Source organism: Peromyscus leucopus, chromosome 8a, assembly GCF_004664715.2.
Source record: "Peromyscus leucopus breed LL Stock chromosome 8a, UCI_PerLeu_2.1, whole genome shotgun sequence".
Lineage (NCBI taxonomy): Eukaryota > Metazoa > Chordata > Mammalia > Rodentia > Cricetidae > Peromyscus > Peromyscus leucopus.
Genome location: NC_051085.1, coordinates 9,216,414 through 9,235,312, shown reverse-complemented (window position 1 = coordinate 9,235,312; position 18,899 = coordinate 9,216,414). Strand labels below are relative to the sequence as shown.

The following is an 18,899-nucleotide window of genomic DNA, read 5'->3' as shown; positions in this document are numbered from 1 at the left end:
GGAACTGCAAAGAAACAGCCCAACCTTGGAGAGGAAGGTTTCCTGACTTCTCAGGAGAGTCAGGCCTGGAACTGCTTCAGCAAGGAAGGGTATCCTGACTCTTCAGGAAAGTCAGGATATACCTGGTGTGATGGGGGATGGTCTCTCGCAGGACACAGCAATCCTGCTTCTCTCCTGGAGAGCCACAATCTCCGGCTCAGTGTTATCAGCTGGCTCTTGCTCAGTCCACTATGGGATGTCCCAGCAAGGTGTTTCTGTTCAGCTCCCCCTTGCTCAGTCCACTATGGGATGTCCCAGCAAGGTTCTTTTTTTTTTTTTTTTTAAGATTTATTTATTTTGTATACAGCATATATGCCTGCAGGCCAGAAGAGGGCACCAGATCTCATTACGGATGGTTGTGAGCCACCATGTGGTTGCTGGGAATTGAACTCAGGACCTCTGGAAGGGCAGTCAGTGCTCTTAACCTCTGAGCCATCTCTCCAGCCCCCCCAGCAAGGTTCTTCTGTTCGGCTCCCCCTTGCTCAGTCCACTATGGGATGTCCCAGCAAGGTTCTTCTGTTCACCAGTCAATGAAGGTCTTCACCCAATACTCTTTTGAGAAAGAGGTTTATTTGGGAAGGAGGGGTCCAGGAGAGTAGCTGCCTCTACCAGGGTGGAGAGAACAGCTCACAATTGACCAGGCAGAGCAGTTTATATAGGATGTCTAGGGGGTAGAGTCAACTGTGATTGGCTGGTTTATTTTCTGCCCAGGGATTGGCCAGTTTTGTGAGCAAGGGGCAGAGATGGCCCTGATTTCAGAGCCAAACTGTGTTTCTTTCACTGGACTTTCTTGACTTTTTGACACTGCCTCTAAGGCCAGGGCACATTTCTTTCACTGACTCTGATTCTAGGGGTCAAGAGTGTTTCTTTGGTACTGGTTTCAGAGTCAGGGCATGTTTCCTTGGTTCATTTCTCTGGCCCAAGTCCCAAACACAGGTTGTGTTTCTTTCCCTGGTCTGGGCCCCAGGGCCAGGATTCTGCTGTTCTGCTCTGTGATTGGTTGATTTCACAAGTCAGTTGGACAGGGGCAGAGATGGCTCTGATCTGAGCTAAACTGTGTTTCTCTCACTGGCTTTATCTGAGCCATCCTTCCCTAATTCTGGGCTCCAGGGTCAGGGTGGGTTTCTCTCGCCAGCCCCTTTTCCCTACAAGAATATCTTCCAGACAGGAGAATTCCAAGGAGCAGGGTCTGTCTCTGCTCTGGAGCAGGCCGGAGCTACCTGGCGCTGAAGCAATGACCTCAGTAGGTGCCCTGGAAGCCTCTGGGGACCAGAGACATGGAAGGGATCCTGGATCCCTTATGGGCATGGTTTGGAAGTGGGTGGCTTACTGGGCTTAAGATGGGGGTGTAGCAGAAGCGGGGGAAGAAGAGTTAGTGACTTTCCATGACCATGCCATACCACGTGGTGATGGGAAGACTCAATTCACTTCGGCATGCACCAGCTGAAAAGTTTAAATCCCCCAGTAGTGAGTAATGCTGCTGATGCAATAAGTCAAACCAGGCCAAATTAATAAGTCCAGGTTTAATCTGAGCAAAGCATTCCTGGGTGGTCCCAGGGGAAGAGGAGAAACCATGAGGAAAAGCCACAAGGGGAAGTCTGTGGGCCAGACCTTAACTGCCCTCCTGGGGTAGAGCGCTGCTTGTCGGGTTTTCTCAGGGGCGGGGTCTGGGGAGGGGCGGGGTCTGGAGAGGGCAACTCTGGGGAAGATCCCCTACAACCATAAAACTTGGGAAGAAGTAAACAAAATCACTTAGTTCTACCATTGATAAAGGATAGTACACATAAGGTTTTGCCACATTTAATATGAGTAGCCTTTCTCCTCTCTGACTCGTGGCCATCATTCCACCTTCTCATTGTTATTTTGGTTCCCTGGGTACTTTAAACCCAGGCAGGTGGAGCATTGTATGATGGGCATGTTCCAACACTTAGACAGACTGCCTAGCTGTAAATGAAAGTTGTCCAATGTTTGCAGTGTTTATTATGTAATTATACTCAAAACTAGTGAAAATCAAATCTAGAAACAGCAAGTCCCAGACCTACCTTACTGAGGTAGTTAAGGGCTCGAAAAGACCCATCTACAGCACTCATGTTTAAGGCAGGAGAACAAGGTATCTAGAGATCAATGAATATGACTATATGCAAATTCACCCTCCCACTAAGGTGCTGTGTAAAACAAAATGTCACTAATACCATCTGAACACAACTAGACACAGATTCATTCTACTGTCAAGATACTGGAACACACTGTCTACAAATTCTATCTAAGCACAGACAAAATTCATATATTAAAAGGTATTCAATGCTGTGGTACATTCCTGTAACTCCCAGGAACTCAGAAGAAGCAGGATTGTTTGAATCCCAGAGTTTGAGACAAGGCTAAGATGACATGTAAGACCCATCTTGAAATAAACAAGTAAATAAATAGCTTTTCCCCTAGAATTTTCTTTAAAAGTACTACAATGTCCACAACTGAAGTGGTTACTCTTTTTTCACTAATATAAAACACTGAATGTAAACCATGTTATCTTTAATCTGTATATGAAACCTGCTGTCAATTATAATTTGTCATGATATTAAATGATCATTGACGATAAAACATTCTGTTTCAGGTATGCATAAAGGGTGAGGGAAGGAGATACCTTCAGATCAGTGAAACGCAGCAGTAAAAACACACTTGTCAGAAAGCCAGAAGACACATGAACAGTAAGCATATCAAATTGGCATATATTCACAATCAGTAGTGCCTGCTCAGAGTCTTTCCATCATTCTGTCTTACTTCTCATTTGAAACAAACGGTTGGCTGCTCCAGCAGACATCCTGGACAAACTCAGCTGGAAAAGCATCTCATTTGCATTTCTAGAATCACAACTCGGGGATGAGTCAAATGAGGCCACAGTAAGTGCCCCAGGATAGACCCCGAAGACAGTCAAGTCTTGCAGACAGTTCTCTCCAAACCCATTGCACAATGTCTTTATAGGCATAGGAAAATGAGCCATTAGCATTCTATAATCCAGATGACCAGTAAAGTCAAGCAAAATGAAAACATCTGTCTACATCCAAATACAATCTTTCATGAAACTACTCTCCACAATTTCCCTGGTGAATATGCATGGCCTGGTCATTTATTTGCTCAGCAGATCCATTCTCCTCCTCAGTGGTGGTGTTCTACTTGAACACTATCCAAATTTTCAAACATGCATGAATTCTTTGTACACTCTGAAGTTAGAGACCATAAAATACTGCCTAATGACTGTTGTTGGTTGTTTTTGCTCTTCTGGCTCTTTGGCTCTTTGGGGGAGTCCACCACCCAGATCCCAAATAAATCACACATGGAGGCTTATTCTTAATTATAAATGCCTGGCCTTAGCTTACTTCTTGCCAGCTTTTCTTAAATTATCCTGTCTACCTTGTGCCTCTGGGACTTTTCCTTTTCTTACTTCTGTATATCTTACTTTCACTCTTATTCAGTGGCTGGGTGTGTGGGTGTGTGGGTGTGTGGGTGTTTGGCCGTGTGGCGTGTGGCCATGTGGCTGTGTGGCTGTGTGGCTGTGTGGCTGGCCTCTAGCATCCTCCCTCCTTGTTCTCTTGCTTCTTCTTCTTCTCTCCCAGTTTTCTCCTTCTATTTATTCTCTCTGCCTGCCAGCCCTACCCATCCTTTCCCCTGTCTTGCTATTGGCCGTTCAGTTCTTTATTAGACCATCAGGTGTTTTAGACAGGCACAGAACACAGCTTCACAGAGTTAAACAATCGCAACATAAAAGAATGCAACACATCTTTGCATCATTAAACAAATATTCCACAGCATAAACAAATGTAACACATCTTAAAATAATATTCTACAACAAATGGCTCAGGTCAAAACAAGCCTTGTAACAAGAGATTGATGGTACAAGACCATGAGGTATTTGTGTAACACTCTCGGAATTACAGAATATTTCAAAATATCTTAGCATTTCCTATACATTGACCTTGAAATCTAAATCTCCAGAGACCACTGGAACATTGCTGATGATCATCTCTGATTGACCTGTTTAGATGTTCAGATTTGAGGAAACACCAGGCTGAATGGTAGAATGCTCGCCTGACCCATGCAGCATCTTAAGTTTGACCCCACACTGTGCCCCTTCGCCAAGAAATAGGGAAGTTAATAAGAACTCTTTTTTCCCCTGGTTTTTGCCAAGATGCTTTCTGTAGCTCGAATGTGAAATGTCACCCCCTCCCCCAACAGGCTTATATGTTTCAACACTTGGTGCCTTCCTGGAGATGCTGTTTTAGAGGGTTGAGGAACCTTTAGGAAGTGGGGCTCCTTGGAGGAAATGAGACTTCTCTGGAGGAAGTGGGGCTCCTCTGGAGGAAGTGAGGTACCTCTGGAGGAAGTGGGGTTCCTCTGGAGGAAATGGGACTTCTCTGGAGGAAGTGGGGCTCCTCTGGAGGAAGTGGGGCTCCTCTGGAGGAAGTGGAGCTTCTCTGGAGAAAGTGGGACTCCTCTGGAGGAAGTGGGACTTCTCTGGAGGAAGTGAAGTTTCTGTGGATGAAATGATGTTTCTCTGGAGGAAGTGGGGCTCCTCTGGAGGAAGTGGGACTTCTCTGGAGGAAGTGGAGTTTCTGTGGATGAAATGAGGTTTCTCTGGAGGAAGTCCATCACTAGAGGCAGAGCTTGAGATTCTATACCTGGACACATTTTTGGTCCCCTCTCTGTTTCCTGTTCTGCCCAAATGTGAAGGAAAAGGTACCTACCTCCACATTCCTGATACATGGGTCCTCTTGTAGCCATGCCCACCCCTCCATGATAGACGGCACCCTCAAACTGTGACCCAAAACAAGTCCTTCCATGGTTTCTCGTCAAGTATTGGTCACAGTCACAAGTAAAGAACCGAACATGGCATTCCACAGAGATACCAAACTGTTTGTCCAAATCAATGCACTTAGGAGGAATTGGTGAGGACACCATCGACATTTCTAGACAATTACAGATTGCCTCATTGCATTGTTCAGCAACTTCAAAATCCATTTCACTCCTTTTGTCTCCATCTTTCCATTCTTCCTTTTCTTTATGGTACAGGACTTAGAGGCAAAGTGTTCTGGACCCCTGAGATGTTTTCTTTTTATTCATATTGCAGAGGTAAGGTGGCTAATTTATACATCACAGGAAATAAAACAGCAGTGGATATGGCTGAAGCTAAACAGATGTACAGAACTATTGGCAGTTCTGGGTAGTGTCTTGAAAAATTCCAATTACTGCAGGAATAGCCATTTCTCCCAGGGTACCGCCAATTACAAAGAATGCTGTGGATTTTCCAGTTAAGGTGGTGTACTGCTCAATCCAGGAAACGCCACTGGGAAACGTGGTTGCCATCGAGGCTCCGTACACAGACGTTGCGATCCAGAGGCAAAGAGGGGTCTTGTGAAAAAGCACCAGAAAGAAAGTTGAGACAAGACTGCCAATGTTGCTCAACACGATCATGGTTCCAGGCTGTAAGAGTGTCGCAAAGAAGATGGCCAGGCCCCTGCAGGCTGCAAAGGTCCCCAGAAGATGGAGTTCAAGCCTGCTGCTTCACTTTCTTCCATGCCAACATGGGTGGTGGCGAAGGAGAATATGAAAGAGCCGTAGGTCACCTCGGCTCCAACGTAGAAGAAGAAGAAGAGGAAGAGGAGACAGAGCAGGGTCCTGTGATATTTAGCTCTTCGAGCTTCCTGAACAGATGCCATGGATTTTTTCTGCCTTGAGCTTTTCTTACACAACAGACCAAACAGGAAGACAGAGACTACTAAGACATAGGTGCCGATGGAAGCGTAGGTCCACAGCAGGGTCATGTCCTCAGGCACCGCAAACAGAGAGTCTGAGGTGGCTCCAGAGGAGCGGTTCAGCACTAGAGGGACAGAGTCTGTCTCTGTGTGGTTCTGAGTGGATGCTGTCATACCCCAGGCCAGTTTAGCCAGCAGGGGAGCCAGGAAGGCACCCAAGGCGAAACTGAAGTGCAAGGCCTGCATGTGTGGAGCTCCTTTGTCTCCCCAAAGAGTCAAGATGAGGACATTTGCACCTGCCAATGGAATATGGAGAAAAGCTATGCATTGTAATGTCTTACAGACATGGCCTGAAGGCTGGTGCTCACCACCTTCTAGAGCCAGATACATTTGCAAAGGTTTTTACAAAATAGTGTAAATGCCTCACTGGGGGTATAATATTTATCCATGTACTTGTTACTATGTATGTGATAAATATATGCAATAAATACATTACATAAATTATAATATATTCAGGCGGTTGTGGCGCATGCCTTTAATCCCAGCACTCAGGAAGCAGAGGCAGATGGGTCTCTGTGAGTTCAAAGCCAGCCTGGTCTACACAGTAACAGCCATAGTAAGATCCTGTCTCAAAAAACCAAAATCAATCAATCAAATAAAAAATTAAAAATAAATCAATAAAATATAATATATTAATAAATATATTTCAAACTTTAATAAGTATATTGCACATTTTTAGCTTTATGTATTTGGAGCTGACAGCAACCAAAGATTATTTATTTATGAGCAAAGCACCTAGTTAGGACCTGGATGCTCCTGTTACAGGAAACAAGAATATCTTCTAGGTGATAGTGTAATTTTGTCCACTTTCCCCGAAGTCCAACACTCAGAGTCACTGACCTGTGTCCAGAGAGCCAAATGAAACACCGAATACCGACATCATGGCAATCAGCACTGTTGCTGTCTTGCAGAAAGGGATGAGATAAAGACCAACTGTGGTAGCCAACACTGACATCCCTAAAGAAGGGCGAGAATGTCAGCTACAGAAGCAGCATTCATATGAGTCAAGCCAATGTCATAACAACAGAAATGAAGGTAAGGTCATATGAAAACTGGATAACGTGAGAATTTCTACAAATGGGTTATGTCTTATAAATACTATATTATATTTATGGATTAAAAGTAACCAAAATAATTACTGGGTATGACCATGTACATCTTTAATCTCAGCATTTGGGGGGCAGAGGCAGGTAAATCTCTGTGAATTTGAGGCCAGTTTGGTCTATGTAATACGTTCTAGGACAGCCAGGGCTACATAGAGATACCCTGCCTCAAATCTATCTATCTATCTATCTATCTATCTATCTATCTATCTATCTATCTATGTAGGCTACTGAATGTATTATGAAAAGAAAAAAGAGAGAATATGGATATAATAAGATAAAAAGGGAGATTATGGAATCTACTTTTAAAAGGAACTACATGTTTTAAATAAGACAAGTAATGAAAATTTTTTGGTCTGAGTTTATCAGATGTTACTGGACTGGACATTGTTAATATATATAATAGAGTTTTTATCTGAATCTGTCAAATGTTAATGGACTAGACATCATTAATGTAATCTTGACTGTGTATATTGTATATACTTACTGGATATTTTTTTTTTTTTTTTTTTTTTTGGTTTTTTGAGACAGGGTTTCCCTGTGTAGCTTTGCGCCTTTTCCTGGAACTAACTTGGTAACCCAGGCTGGCCTCGAACACACAGAGATCCGCCTGGTTCTGCCTCCCGAGTGCTGGGATTACAGGCATGCGCCACCACTGCCCAGCTAGTTATAAGGTTTTTTAAATTTTAGACAAAAAGAGAGGAAAATTGGTATTGTATTCCCCCAAATATTGTGCATGCTAATAAACTTACATATATATATGTGTGTGTATGTATGCATATGTATATGTATATGTGTATGTATATACACACTATAAACTATGATGTGAGGACCATTGTAATACTACAAATAAATTGTAAACAGGTATGGCAGGTGTGGAGAGCTCATTCGGACCTCTGCAGCCCTGGGAACCTGCCACACCTTCAAATGTGTGACCTTAGACTGGAGCCTCAGGACTGCCAACACACAAACTGAAGAGTTCCCAGAGGGCTCAGTACAGATTCCCTCTACCAGCCCAGGTAGAGACAGGACCCATGGAAGCCCAGTTGCCGGGGAGGTACCCACACACTACCCATGTCTGTTGTCGAGTCTGAATTAAGGCTGCACTTTTCATACTTAGAGCTAAGTTGCGAACAAAAGTTGATGTTTACTTACCTAAAAGTAAGAAATGATTCATACAGTCGAAAAGCGCCCCGCCAACCACAGAGCCACACAAGTAGCCGAGGGCACGGCCCACGAAGACTCCCGAAAGGCTGCTGATGTTCTGGTTCACATTCCTTGCCAGGTCTGGAAATGTGGGTCCCAATATGGCAACAGTCATTCCCTGAAATTAACAAAGATGAAAGATCTACTTGCAAACAAGGTAATATATGTTTCATTTTTGTCTACTACCAAAAAAGTGAGTAGTGGTGTGGTGATATTTTAATTGTGCTGAAATGTGATTTTATTTGTATGTTAATAAATAAAGTTTGCCTGGAGATCAGAAGTCATTAGCAAGCCAGGAACAGAAGTCAGGTGATGCTAGCCCACACCCTTAATCTGATCACATGGCAGGCAGAGTCTCTGTATGTTCAAGGACACAGCCAAGCGTGGTGACATGAACCTTTAATCCCAGTACCAATCATAGAGACCTGGAGGTCTGTATAGACAGGCAGTGACTAGGAAGTCATGTGGTTGGGTTTAGAGCCAATGAGAAGGCAGAACAGAAAGGCAATAAAAAGACAAGTCAGACAGGAAGAAACTCCCTCTCGGGAAGGACGGCAGCGAGTGGTAAGCTAAAGGTAGTCTTGGCTCTTCGCTAGTGCTCTGATCTCTTGGGCTTTTAACTCTGTATTTGGCTCTGTGTTTCTTATTTAATAAGGCTGTTTATAAATTCGTCTACAGAGTGGGTTATAAAGCAGAAATGTATTTTAAGGCCCATTCACAGTAAGAAAAATTTTACAATGATGATGATATTAATATTATAGAGCCATAGATCCTGACTGATTTTCTTCATTTCAAAACTTTTTTCTCTCCAAAATTATTTAATTATTTTTAAAAATGTTAAAGGTTTGTTTACTTTTATTTATGTTTGTGCGTGTTTTACATGCATGTGCACCACAGGTATGCAGTTCTTAAGGATGCTAGAAGAGGGCATCAGATCCCTTGGAACTAGAGTTATGGATGCTGTGAGCTATCATGTGAATGATGAAAATTGAACCCGGGTCCTCTGGAAGAATAACTAGTGTTCTTAACTGCTGAGCTCTCTCCAGCCAAAAATGACTTAATTTTTAAAGTTTTTGCCTATTTAAATAAAAGTTCATAAGAGGCTGGACGTAAGTACCTTTGATCCCAGCACTTGGGAGACAGGCAGGCAGACCTGTGATTCAAGGGCAGCCTGATCTACATAGCGAGTTCTGAGACAGCCAGGGCAATACAGACAAACCATGTCTTGAAAATCAAAACAAGATACGCTCACCCTGCACCTTTGGGAACAGGTAAAGCCCCAATCTCTGGACTGGAAAGCCCAGTTCTCTAGCCCCTAGGCCCCATGGGCACATTTCGTGTCCCCCCACCCTGCCCCCAGCCAGTGCAGCCCCAGAGACTAGCAGCAGCCTCTTCCCACTCCCACCCCCTCACAAACCATCCCCTGTGGCACCAGTGACTACCGGAGACATACACCCCCTCCTGGACTGATTGGGAAGAAGAGCAACCACAGGAGCCAGAGACTCCACCTGAACCAATTGAAAGAACAGCTACCTGGAGCTCCACCTGTTCAGATTAAAGAAAAAAATGGGTAGATGGCAGTGTAAGAACACATTAAACAACATGAAGAGCAATACAGTACTACCAGAACCTAGTGATACAACAGGAAGAACTGAACATCCCAAAGCAGATGATCCAGAAAAAAAAAAATGACCTTAAAAACAACCTTATGAAGATGATAGAGGCCCTAAAAGAGGAAATGAAAAATTCCCTTAAAGAAATGGAGAAAAACACAAACAAAAAATTGGAGGAAATCAAGAAATCTCTTGAAGAAAGTCAAGAAACCCAAGGGAAAAAAAAATCAAACAGATGAAGGAAACAGTTCAAGACTTGAAAATTAAAATAGAGGCAATAAAGAAAACACAAACTGAGGGAAATCTGGAAAAGGAAAATCAGAGTAAACAAACAGAAACTACAGAGGCAAGCATAACCAACAGAATACAAGAAATGAAAGAGACAATCTAGGGCATTGAGGATACAATAGAGAAAATAGATTCATCGGTCAAAGAAAATGTTAAATCCAGCAAATTTTTAACACAAAATATCCAGGAAACCTGGGACACCATGTAAAGATCAAACATAGGAATAATAGGGACAGAATAAGGAGGAGAATTCCAGTCAAAGGCACAGAAAATATATTCAACAAAATTATAGAAGAAAACTTTCCCAACCTAAAGAAGGATATGCCTATGAAGATACAAGAAGCATACAGAACACCAAATAGACTGGACCACAGAAAAGTCCCCTTGCTACATAATAGTCAAAATAATAAACATAAATAATAAAGAAAGAATATTAAGAGCAGCAAAGTAAAAAGGTAACATATAAAGTATGTATGTAACATAAAAAGGCAGACCTATCAGAATTACACTCAACTTCTCAATGGAAACTCTGAAAGCCAGAAGGTCCTGGACAGATATTCTGCAGATACTAAGAGACCACAGATACCCCCCCCCTCAGACTACTATACCCAGCAAAGATTTTAATCACTGTAGATGGAGAAAACAAGATATTCCATGACAAAACCAGGCTTAAACATTACATATCTACAAATCCAGCCCTACTAGAAGGAAAATCAATCCAGGATACTGCAACACAAAACAAAATAACTACACAAATCAAAGAAAAACACACACACAACACACACACACACACACAAACCAAAAAATGACAGGAATTAACAATCACTGGTCATTAATATCCCTTAATTTCAATGGACTCAATAAAAAGACACAGACTAACAGAATGGACAAAAAACAGGATCCATCCTTCTACTGTGTACAAGAAACACACTCAACTCAAAGACAGACATTATCTCAGAGTAAAGGATTGGAAAAAAAAAAAGGACCTAAAAAACAAGCTGATATAGCTATCCTCATATCTAACAAAATAGATTTCAAATTAAAATCAATCAAAAGAGATGGAGAAGGATATTTCATATTCATCACAGGAAAAATCCATCAAGATGAATACTCAATTCTGAACATTTATGCCCCTAATACAAGGGCATCTACATTTGTAAAAGAAACATTACTAAAGCTTACATCACACATCAAACCCCACACACTAATAGTGGGAGACTGCAACTCCCCTCTCTCACCACTGGGCAGGTCTGCCAGACAGAAACTTAACAGAGAATAAGGAAACGAACAGATGTTATGACTCAGATGGACCTAACAGACCTCTATAGAACATTTTACCCAAACACAAAAGAATATACATTCTTTTCAGCACTCCATGGAACCTTTTCCAAAACTGACCACATACATAGTAATAAAACAAATCTCAACAGATACAAAAAAAAAATTGGAATAACCCCTTGTGTCTTATTGGATCACCATGGCTTAAAGTTAGAATTCAACACAAAATGCAGAAAGCCTACAAACTCATGGAAACTGAACAATGCTCAACTGAATCACCACTGATGAGGACAAAGGAAGAAATAAAGAAACTAAAGACTTCCTAGAATTCAATGAAAATGAATGCACAACATACCCAAACATATGGGACACTATGAAAGCAGTGCTAAGAGGAAAGTTCATAGCAGTAAGTCCCTGCATAGAGAAGTTGGAGAAATCTCACACTAGCAACCCAACAGCACACCTAAAAGCTCTAGAACAAAAAGAGGCAAACTTGCCCAGGAGGAATAGAAGACAAGAAATAATCAAACCCAGGGCTGAAATCAATAAAATAGAAACAGAGAACAATACAAAGAATCAATGAAAAAAAGAGTTGGTTCTTTGAGAAAATCAACAAGATAGACAACCCCTTATCTAAACTAACCAAAAAATAGAGAGATAATATCCAAATTAACAAAATCAGAGCTGGGCAGTGGTGGCATACACCTTTAATCCCAGCACTTGGGAGGCAGAGCCAGGCAGATCTCTGTGAATTCAAGGCCAGGCTGGTCTACAGAGTGAGACTCAGGACAGGCAACAAAACTACACAGAGAAACCCTGTCTCTAAACAAACAAACAAACAAACAAACAAAACAAAATCAGAAATGAAAAGGGGGACATAACAGACACCGAGGAAACCCAGAGATCATTAGATCATACTTCAAAAACCTGTACTCCACAAAATTGGAAAATGTAAAAGAAATGAACAATTTTTGGATAGGTACCACACACCAAAATTAAATCAAGATCAGATAATTTAAATAGAGCTATAACCCCTAAGGAAATAGAAGCAGTCATCAAGTCTCCCAACCAAAAAAAGCACAGAATTCTACCAGAATTTCAAAGAACAGCTAATACCAATACTCCTGAAATTGTTTTGAATAATAGAAACAGAAGGAACATTGCAAAACTATTTTTACGAGGCTACAGTTACTCTGATACCCAAATCACATACAGACACAAGTAGGAAAGAGAATTACAGACCAATCTCCCTCATGAACATTGATGCAAAAATTCTCAATAAAGCACTAGTAAGCTGAATCCAAGAACACATCAAAAAAAATCATGCACCATGATCAAGTAGGCTTCATCCCAGGGATGCAGGGATGGTTCAACATAAAAAAAAAAAAATCTGTCAATGTAGCCCACCATATAAACAAACTGAAAGAAAAAAAAAAAAACATGATAATCTCATTAGATGTTGAAAAAGCCTTTGACAAAATCCAACACCCTTTCATGATAAAGGTCTTGGAGAGATCAAGGATACAAAGAACATTCCTAAACATATTAAAGACAATTTACAGCAAACCAACAGCCAACATCAAAATGGCAAGAAACAAAGCAATTCCACTAAAATCAAGAACAAAACACGACTGTCCACGACTGCAATATAGTACTCAAAGTTCTAGCTAGAGCAATAAGACAACAAAAGGAGATCAAGGGGATACAAATTGGAAAGGAAGAAGTCAAACTTTCACTATTTGCTAATGATATGATAGTATACATAAGTGGCCCCAAAAATTCTACCAAGGAACTACTACAGCTGATAAACACTTTTAGTAATGTGGCAGGATACAAGGTCAACTCAAAAAAAATTAGTAGCCTTTCTATATACAAATGATAAATGGGCTGAGAAAGAAATTAGAGAAACATCACCCTTTACAATAGCCACAGATAACATAAAATACCTTGGGGTAACACTAACCAAACAAGTGAAAGACCTGTATGACAAGAACTTTAAGTCTTTGAAGAAAGAAATTGAAGAAGATATTAGAAAATGGACTTTGGACTAGGAAAGCAGTTGGATGTTGTGAGACAGGCTTGGAAGACACTAGTGCTGAGAGCAATGTGGACCACAGAGGCAGAGCTTTAGAGGTGTCCGGGGAGCAATCTTAGCAACGGCTAAAGACCATTCTCATGCTATTTTGGCAAAGGATGTGGTTGCTTTTGGTCCTTGTCCTAAGAATCTGCCTGAGGCTAAATTAAAAAGTTATAGGTTAATTTTACTGGCAGAGGAGATTCCAAGATAGCTGTACTATTGACTCGGTCACTTGGTTATTAGCAATATTTTTTTTTTTAAATGCAGATCTACAATTAAAAAGAGCAAGAAGGAGAAAAGAAATACAAAACATACAATTTGGAGAGAAAAAGAGCACCAGGAAATTTAATGTTGAAGCCAAGGCTTGTGCTGAAAGAGATAAGAGGAGGCCTGATGTGAAATGGAATAAAGGAAGTGGTACTCTCAGGGCAAGACCCTACCTAGCTAAACTTCCAATTTATAAAAAGGAAAGCTTATGCAAATGTAATTCAAAGAGGGGCCAGGTTCCATCGCCCAGGCAGAAGAACTTGGCTGCTTTGGCCACATGATTCTGGTTTTAGAGTCATAAAGGATACAGGAGTAAAGAGGCTGTGGAATCCTCCCCCACCATTAAGTAATGCTTTGAGTAAAGTTGCTAAGCCAGGCATGTGGAAAGGGGTTCCCTTCGTGGAGGCCCAGAGAGGCCATTGCATGAAGCTGCGAAAGTGAAATCTAGATTGTACTAGAGAACCCAGGGTTTTGGAGATGCCAGAGCCATGGGATATCTTCCAAGGAGAACAGCAGACGGGGAGTGGAAACAGCCCAAGAGAGAGAAGTACTTGTTGGCCTTGGACATAGAGCTACGGAACTTGGAGTTTGCCCTGCTGGTTTTTGGTATTGCATTGGTCCAGTATTTCCTCGCTATGCCCCAAATCCTCCCTTTTAGAATGGCAATGTATATTCTGTGGCACTGTAAGTCGGAAGTATGTGATGTGCTTTTTGATTTTACAGTTAAGAGTTTGCCTTGAGTCTCAGAAGAGACTCTGGACTTTCAAACTATGTTGAGACTGTGAAAGACCATGAAGACTTTTGAAGTTGGAATAAATGCATTTTCTATTATGATATGGACATAAGTCTATGGGGTCAGGGAGTGGAATGTAGTACTTTGAATGAGAATGTCTTCTATAGACTAATGTTTAGCGACTTGGTCTCCAGTGAGTGGAACTATTTGGAAAATATTATAGGTGTGGTCTTTTTTTTTTTTTTTTTTTTTTGAGGAGGAGTTCTGTCACTGGGAGTGGGCTTAGAGGTTTTAAAAGCCCAAGTCATTTCTGCTCTCTCTCTCTCTCTCTCTCTCTCTCTCTCTCTATCTATCTATCTCTATCTCTATCTCTATCTCTATCTCTATCTCTATCTCTATCTCTATCTCTATCTCTCTGTTTTGTGGTTGTTGTCTCAACATGTAAGGTCTTAGCTACTTCTCCAGCACCATGCTTGCCTGCCTCCTGTCATGATCCTTTCCATGATGGTCAGAGACTCTAGCCTTTCAAAACTGTGAGCCCCACATACACTCTTTTATGAGTTGTCTTGGTCATGGCACTAAAAAAGTCACCAAGACAGGAAGGAACACTGTAAAGTATGAAGATGTATTATTGAAAGAAAAATGCATTCCCTTTTGTCTTAAAGTTGGACTATTGCTCCAAACTAAGAACAATATGACCAAAGAAATGGGTAAGAATATTGCAGGAAGTATGTAGAGGAAGAATTTGGGGAAAGGACTTCTGTGTGGACAAGCTGGCTGAGAGTAGAAGAGAATTGTTTGGAAGTTTTCCTAGAAATGGAGCATTAATACTAAGGTTCACTGTAAAACTAGAATTTGGTCTTCTTGCTTTCCTGGAGTATTGAATGGTGCTCAACGGGAAGTGTGAAGGATCTTTTTGTTATTTTACATTCGAGGTGGTTGGCCCAAGAAACAAAGAGTCACAGGAAATGGCCAACATAATTTCCTGTTTCATGGTGTATTCATGATATTTTTAATATCACTTAAGGAAACTGAGTCCTCTCTAATAGACCTAAGATCATTCTACATTTATGAGATTTTTAAAATTTAGTTTGAAGCACTCATACCACTTTGGTTAAATAAAAGACTTTTTTTTTTTTTTACTATGATCTGCATTTCTATCTTGATCAAATGTGTTAAACTTTTGATATTTTATGACCTTCTTTAAATTAAATTATGATTTTTTTTTTTACCTTGAATTAATTTGGGGTCTTTCAGAAAGTCTCTTGGACTCTCTCAAAAACATGATCTAGTAGCCAGGTGGTGGTGGCACACACCTTTAATCTCACCACTTGGGAGGCAGAGCCAGGTGGATCTCTGTGAGTTTGAGGCCAGCCTGGACTACAGAGTGAGTTCCAGGAAAGGCGCAAACATACACAGAGAAACCCTGTCTTGAAAAACCAAAACAAATAAACAAACACACACAAAACAAAACTAAAGAAAAACCATGATCTATATTCCTAGAAATAGAGAAATAGCAAATTAATTGGGTGTATTTGATAAATAACAAGGGACTCATGGTCAAATAAACAATGTTAAAATCTCTTTAAGTTACATTTGTGTCAATGTGCTAATATTTCAGAAATTATGTGAGATTCATAGAAATGTAGCAGTCTTAATATAACAGTCATAATTCTTCTGTTATCTTTAAGTACATACAAGAGCCTGGAACAATGGCCCACAAGTGTAGTCCTAAATAATCAGGAGGCTGAGGCAGGAGGTTCAGCCTGGCAGTTCTGGCTCAAGGACAGCTTGGATGGCTATCTGGAGCTACTTCATCCTCACAGCTTCCAACAGCAAAGCTCTACCCTCCAAGACGCCTCATGGAAGAGCTGAAACAACCCACATAATGATGAAACATCAATGGGTGGCCGCTCTATGAAAATTTCCCAGAGGGCTCGTGTTTGGTTTGTCAGACCCAATATTTTGGTAAGAGAATAAAAACCTTGGATGATTCTGTAGCAACTCCTTGAACACTTTTGTGTGGATTCACTCACTATCTCCCTTCAGAGATTATCTCCTAGGTGACAGAAGCTTCCTATACAGAAGAGTTAATGCTATCCATAGCTACAGTTATTCAAAATGAGCTTTCCTCGTGGGGCATTCCTGCAAAGATCCCCAGCAGCAGCAATACCTGTCACGCTGCACAAGTGTCACAAACACAGTCGCGTCAAGCCTGGATTTACCAGATTGCCCTCAATGGCGTTAATAATTGGGGCAATTGGGTCCACTCCCACAGACTTATTAGCCCTTGTGACGTAGCCACTGCAAGACTGCACCCCTTGTGATTAGCACCCAGGTCTCTCCACTCCATTCACGTGAAGTGTGACATGACTCCGTAGGTAAGGCCAAAGTATATTGACCAGGGAAAAGAAGTCCGAGAACTTTCATGACCTGGATCCTGAACAGCAGTCTTTTTAGAATTAACACAGTAAGTGGCTCCTTCTGACTCTGCTGGAAGAGACCGCACCAGTATTTACACACCAGAGACCACACCAGTATTTACACACCAGAGACCACACCAGTATTTACACACCAGAGACCACACCAGTATTTACACACCAGAGACCGCACATATTTACACACCAGAGACCACACCAGTATTTACACACCAAAACATCAGAGCCTTGAGTTCTAGACTGACAGCTCTCAAGACTCTTGGAACTATACACCTGCTGGGAACTTTATAGCAAACCTGACTAGGTATGTTTCTCCTGAGTAGTAGAAGCCATCCTAGGGTAGTGACAGCCTAACTCATGGATCAAGACAGATCTGCAAAACCTTTTTTCTTTCCCATCACTGGCTGTCTTGATGCCGTCCCTTTCCTTACAGGAGGATACACAGCACCATGGAGGCTATACCAAGGCTAATGCCATGCAACAAAACAAAAAGCGGCAGCTGTCAGGTTCGTGGCTAATCAATGCCTCCAAATCAGGAAACACTACCACTAAGGCCAATGTTTTTCCATGTTTCTATTTCATCACTGTGAATTCCCAGAGGGAGAAGGGAGAGCTCTCTTTGATATGCTGGACGTCACTGCTCTGTGCCTTCTACACTTGTTGGGAACACAGCCCTGGCTTTCCAGTTACTAATGTAGACACCAGCAAATACAGGGAACTGGTCTGAGTGACATCTGCAAGAGGTTGACCTTGAGAACACAGGGCCAAGAATGATCTATGTGACCACTAAGTCCAGGAAGTTGTCTTTCCACTAAATGATCTTATGCACCATTACTTCATGCTAAAGGATCACAGAAAATGTTTTATATTGGACCATATTCAAGAGCTACATAAACTCAGCAGTGGGCAAATTTAACTGAGTTCTGCTCAAAAGCCCAGAAGTAGCCATGTTTTCCAGTCTCCAAGGCCCAAGATTGGTCTATGGGGAACTTTCCCACTTCATCAGCTTTTCTGATCGATCAGAACTTGCTGCTTGACCTGGCTCTCTCCTGCCTTCGGAGCAGTTTTCTATACTTTCCACAATCATACCAAAGCGGCCAACACCCAAAATTAGTTTGAGCCGTGCAGGGAACAACTGAGCTGCCACTGAAGAACAGTCCTAACAGGACTCCTGGACTGGATTCGCTCTGGGCAGCAGGTGGTGCTGTAGTACAGCACTTGAAGCTAAGATTTAAGATCTGGGAAATATGTGTTGGAGTAGCTCAAATCTCCCTGTTCAGAAGGGTGGGAAGCACTCAGAAGGTGGATGAGAACATTTATGTCCATCAGTCAGTGGAACAAAATTTAGCTTTTGGATCTTCTTGCCTGTGTTGTGGGCTTGTGTGTGGTGCTGAGTGAAATAGAATGTTGCACACACCTTTTCCTTGATTTTCACTACCATACGAAGAGCAGTGAGGCTCAGTGTGGTGGCCCACACCAGCAACCCCAACCCTCAGAAGGCAGAAGTGGGTGGCTGTTTATGATACGAGACAAGCCTGGTCTACATAGCAATTCCGGATCAGCCAGGGCTGTATAGGAAAAAAAAGTAATGAAAAGGGTGGGTGAGTGTGGTGGTATTCTAATTGTACTGAAATGTGATTTTGATTGTATGTTAATAAATAAAGCTGCCCGGGGGTCAGAGCTATTAGAGCCATAGACAGAGTGTGGCGGTGGTGGCACACGCCTTTAATCCCATAGATCTCTGTGTGTTCAGGGATACAGCCAGCATTGGAGACATATGCCTTTAAGACCTGGGGGGCTGTACATACAGACAGTGATGAGGCAGTCACGTGTTTGGGTTTACAACCAATGAGAAGGCAGAATGACTATGAAACGACTTACACAGAGGGAAATAGCTCTCTTTCGGGAAGCTGGAACCACCGCAGGAGGAAGGGTGAGATTTTAGCTCTGAGCTCTGACCTCTTGGCTTTCTCTTTTACATTGGTTCTGTGTTTCTTCCTTCCTTCCTTCCTTCCTTCCTTCCTTTCTTTCTTTTTTTTTTTTTTTTTTT

The 18,899-nt window shown here is 41.8% G+C and overlaps 1 protein-coding gene and 1 pseudogene across 1 annotated transcript in view; both read right to left on the bottom strand.

Moving 5' to 3' along the window:
- Positions 1–4,998, bottom strand: part of LOC114696856 (sodium-dependent glucose transporter 1B-like) — a 22,628-nt gene extending 17,630 nt beyond the window's left edge. Inside the window, exon 1 of the mRNA XM_037200522.1 lies at positions 4,779–4,998. Within this exon, the coding sequence (XP_037056417.1) occupies positions 4,779–4,998 (220 nt within the window). The remainder of the gene's footprint in view (positions 1–4,778) is intronic.
- Positions 4,999–5,092: 94 nt separating this feature from the next.
- LOC114696858 lies at positions 5,093–8,341 on the bottom strand (annotated as a pseudogene).
- Between the last annotated feature and the right edge of the window lie 10,558 nt (positions 8,342–18,899).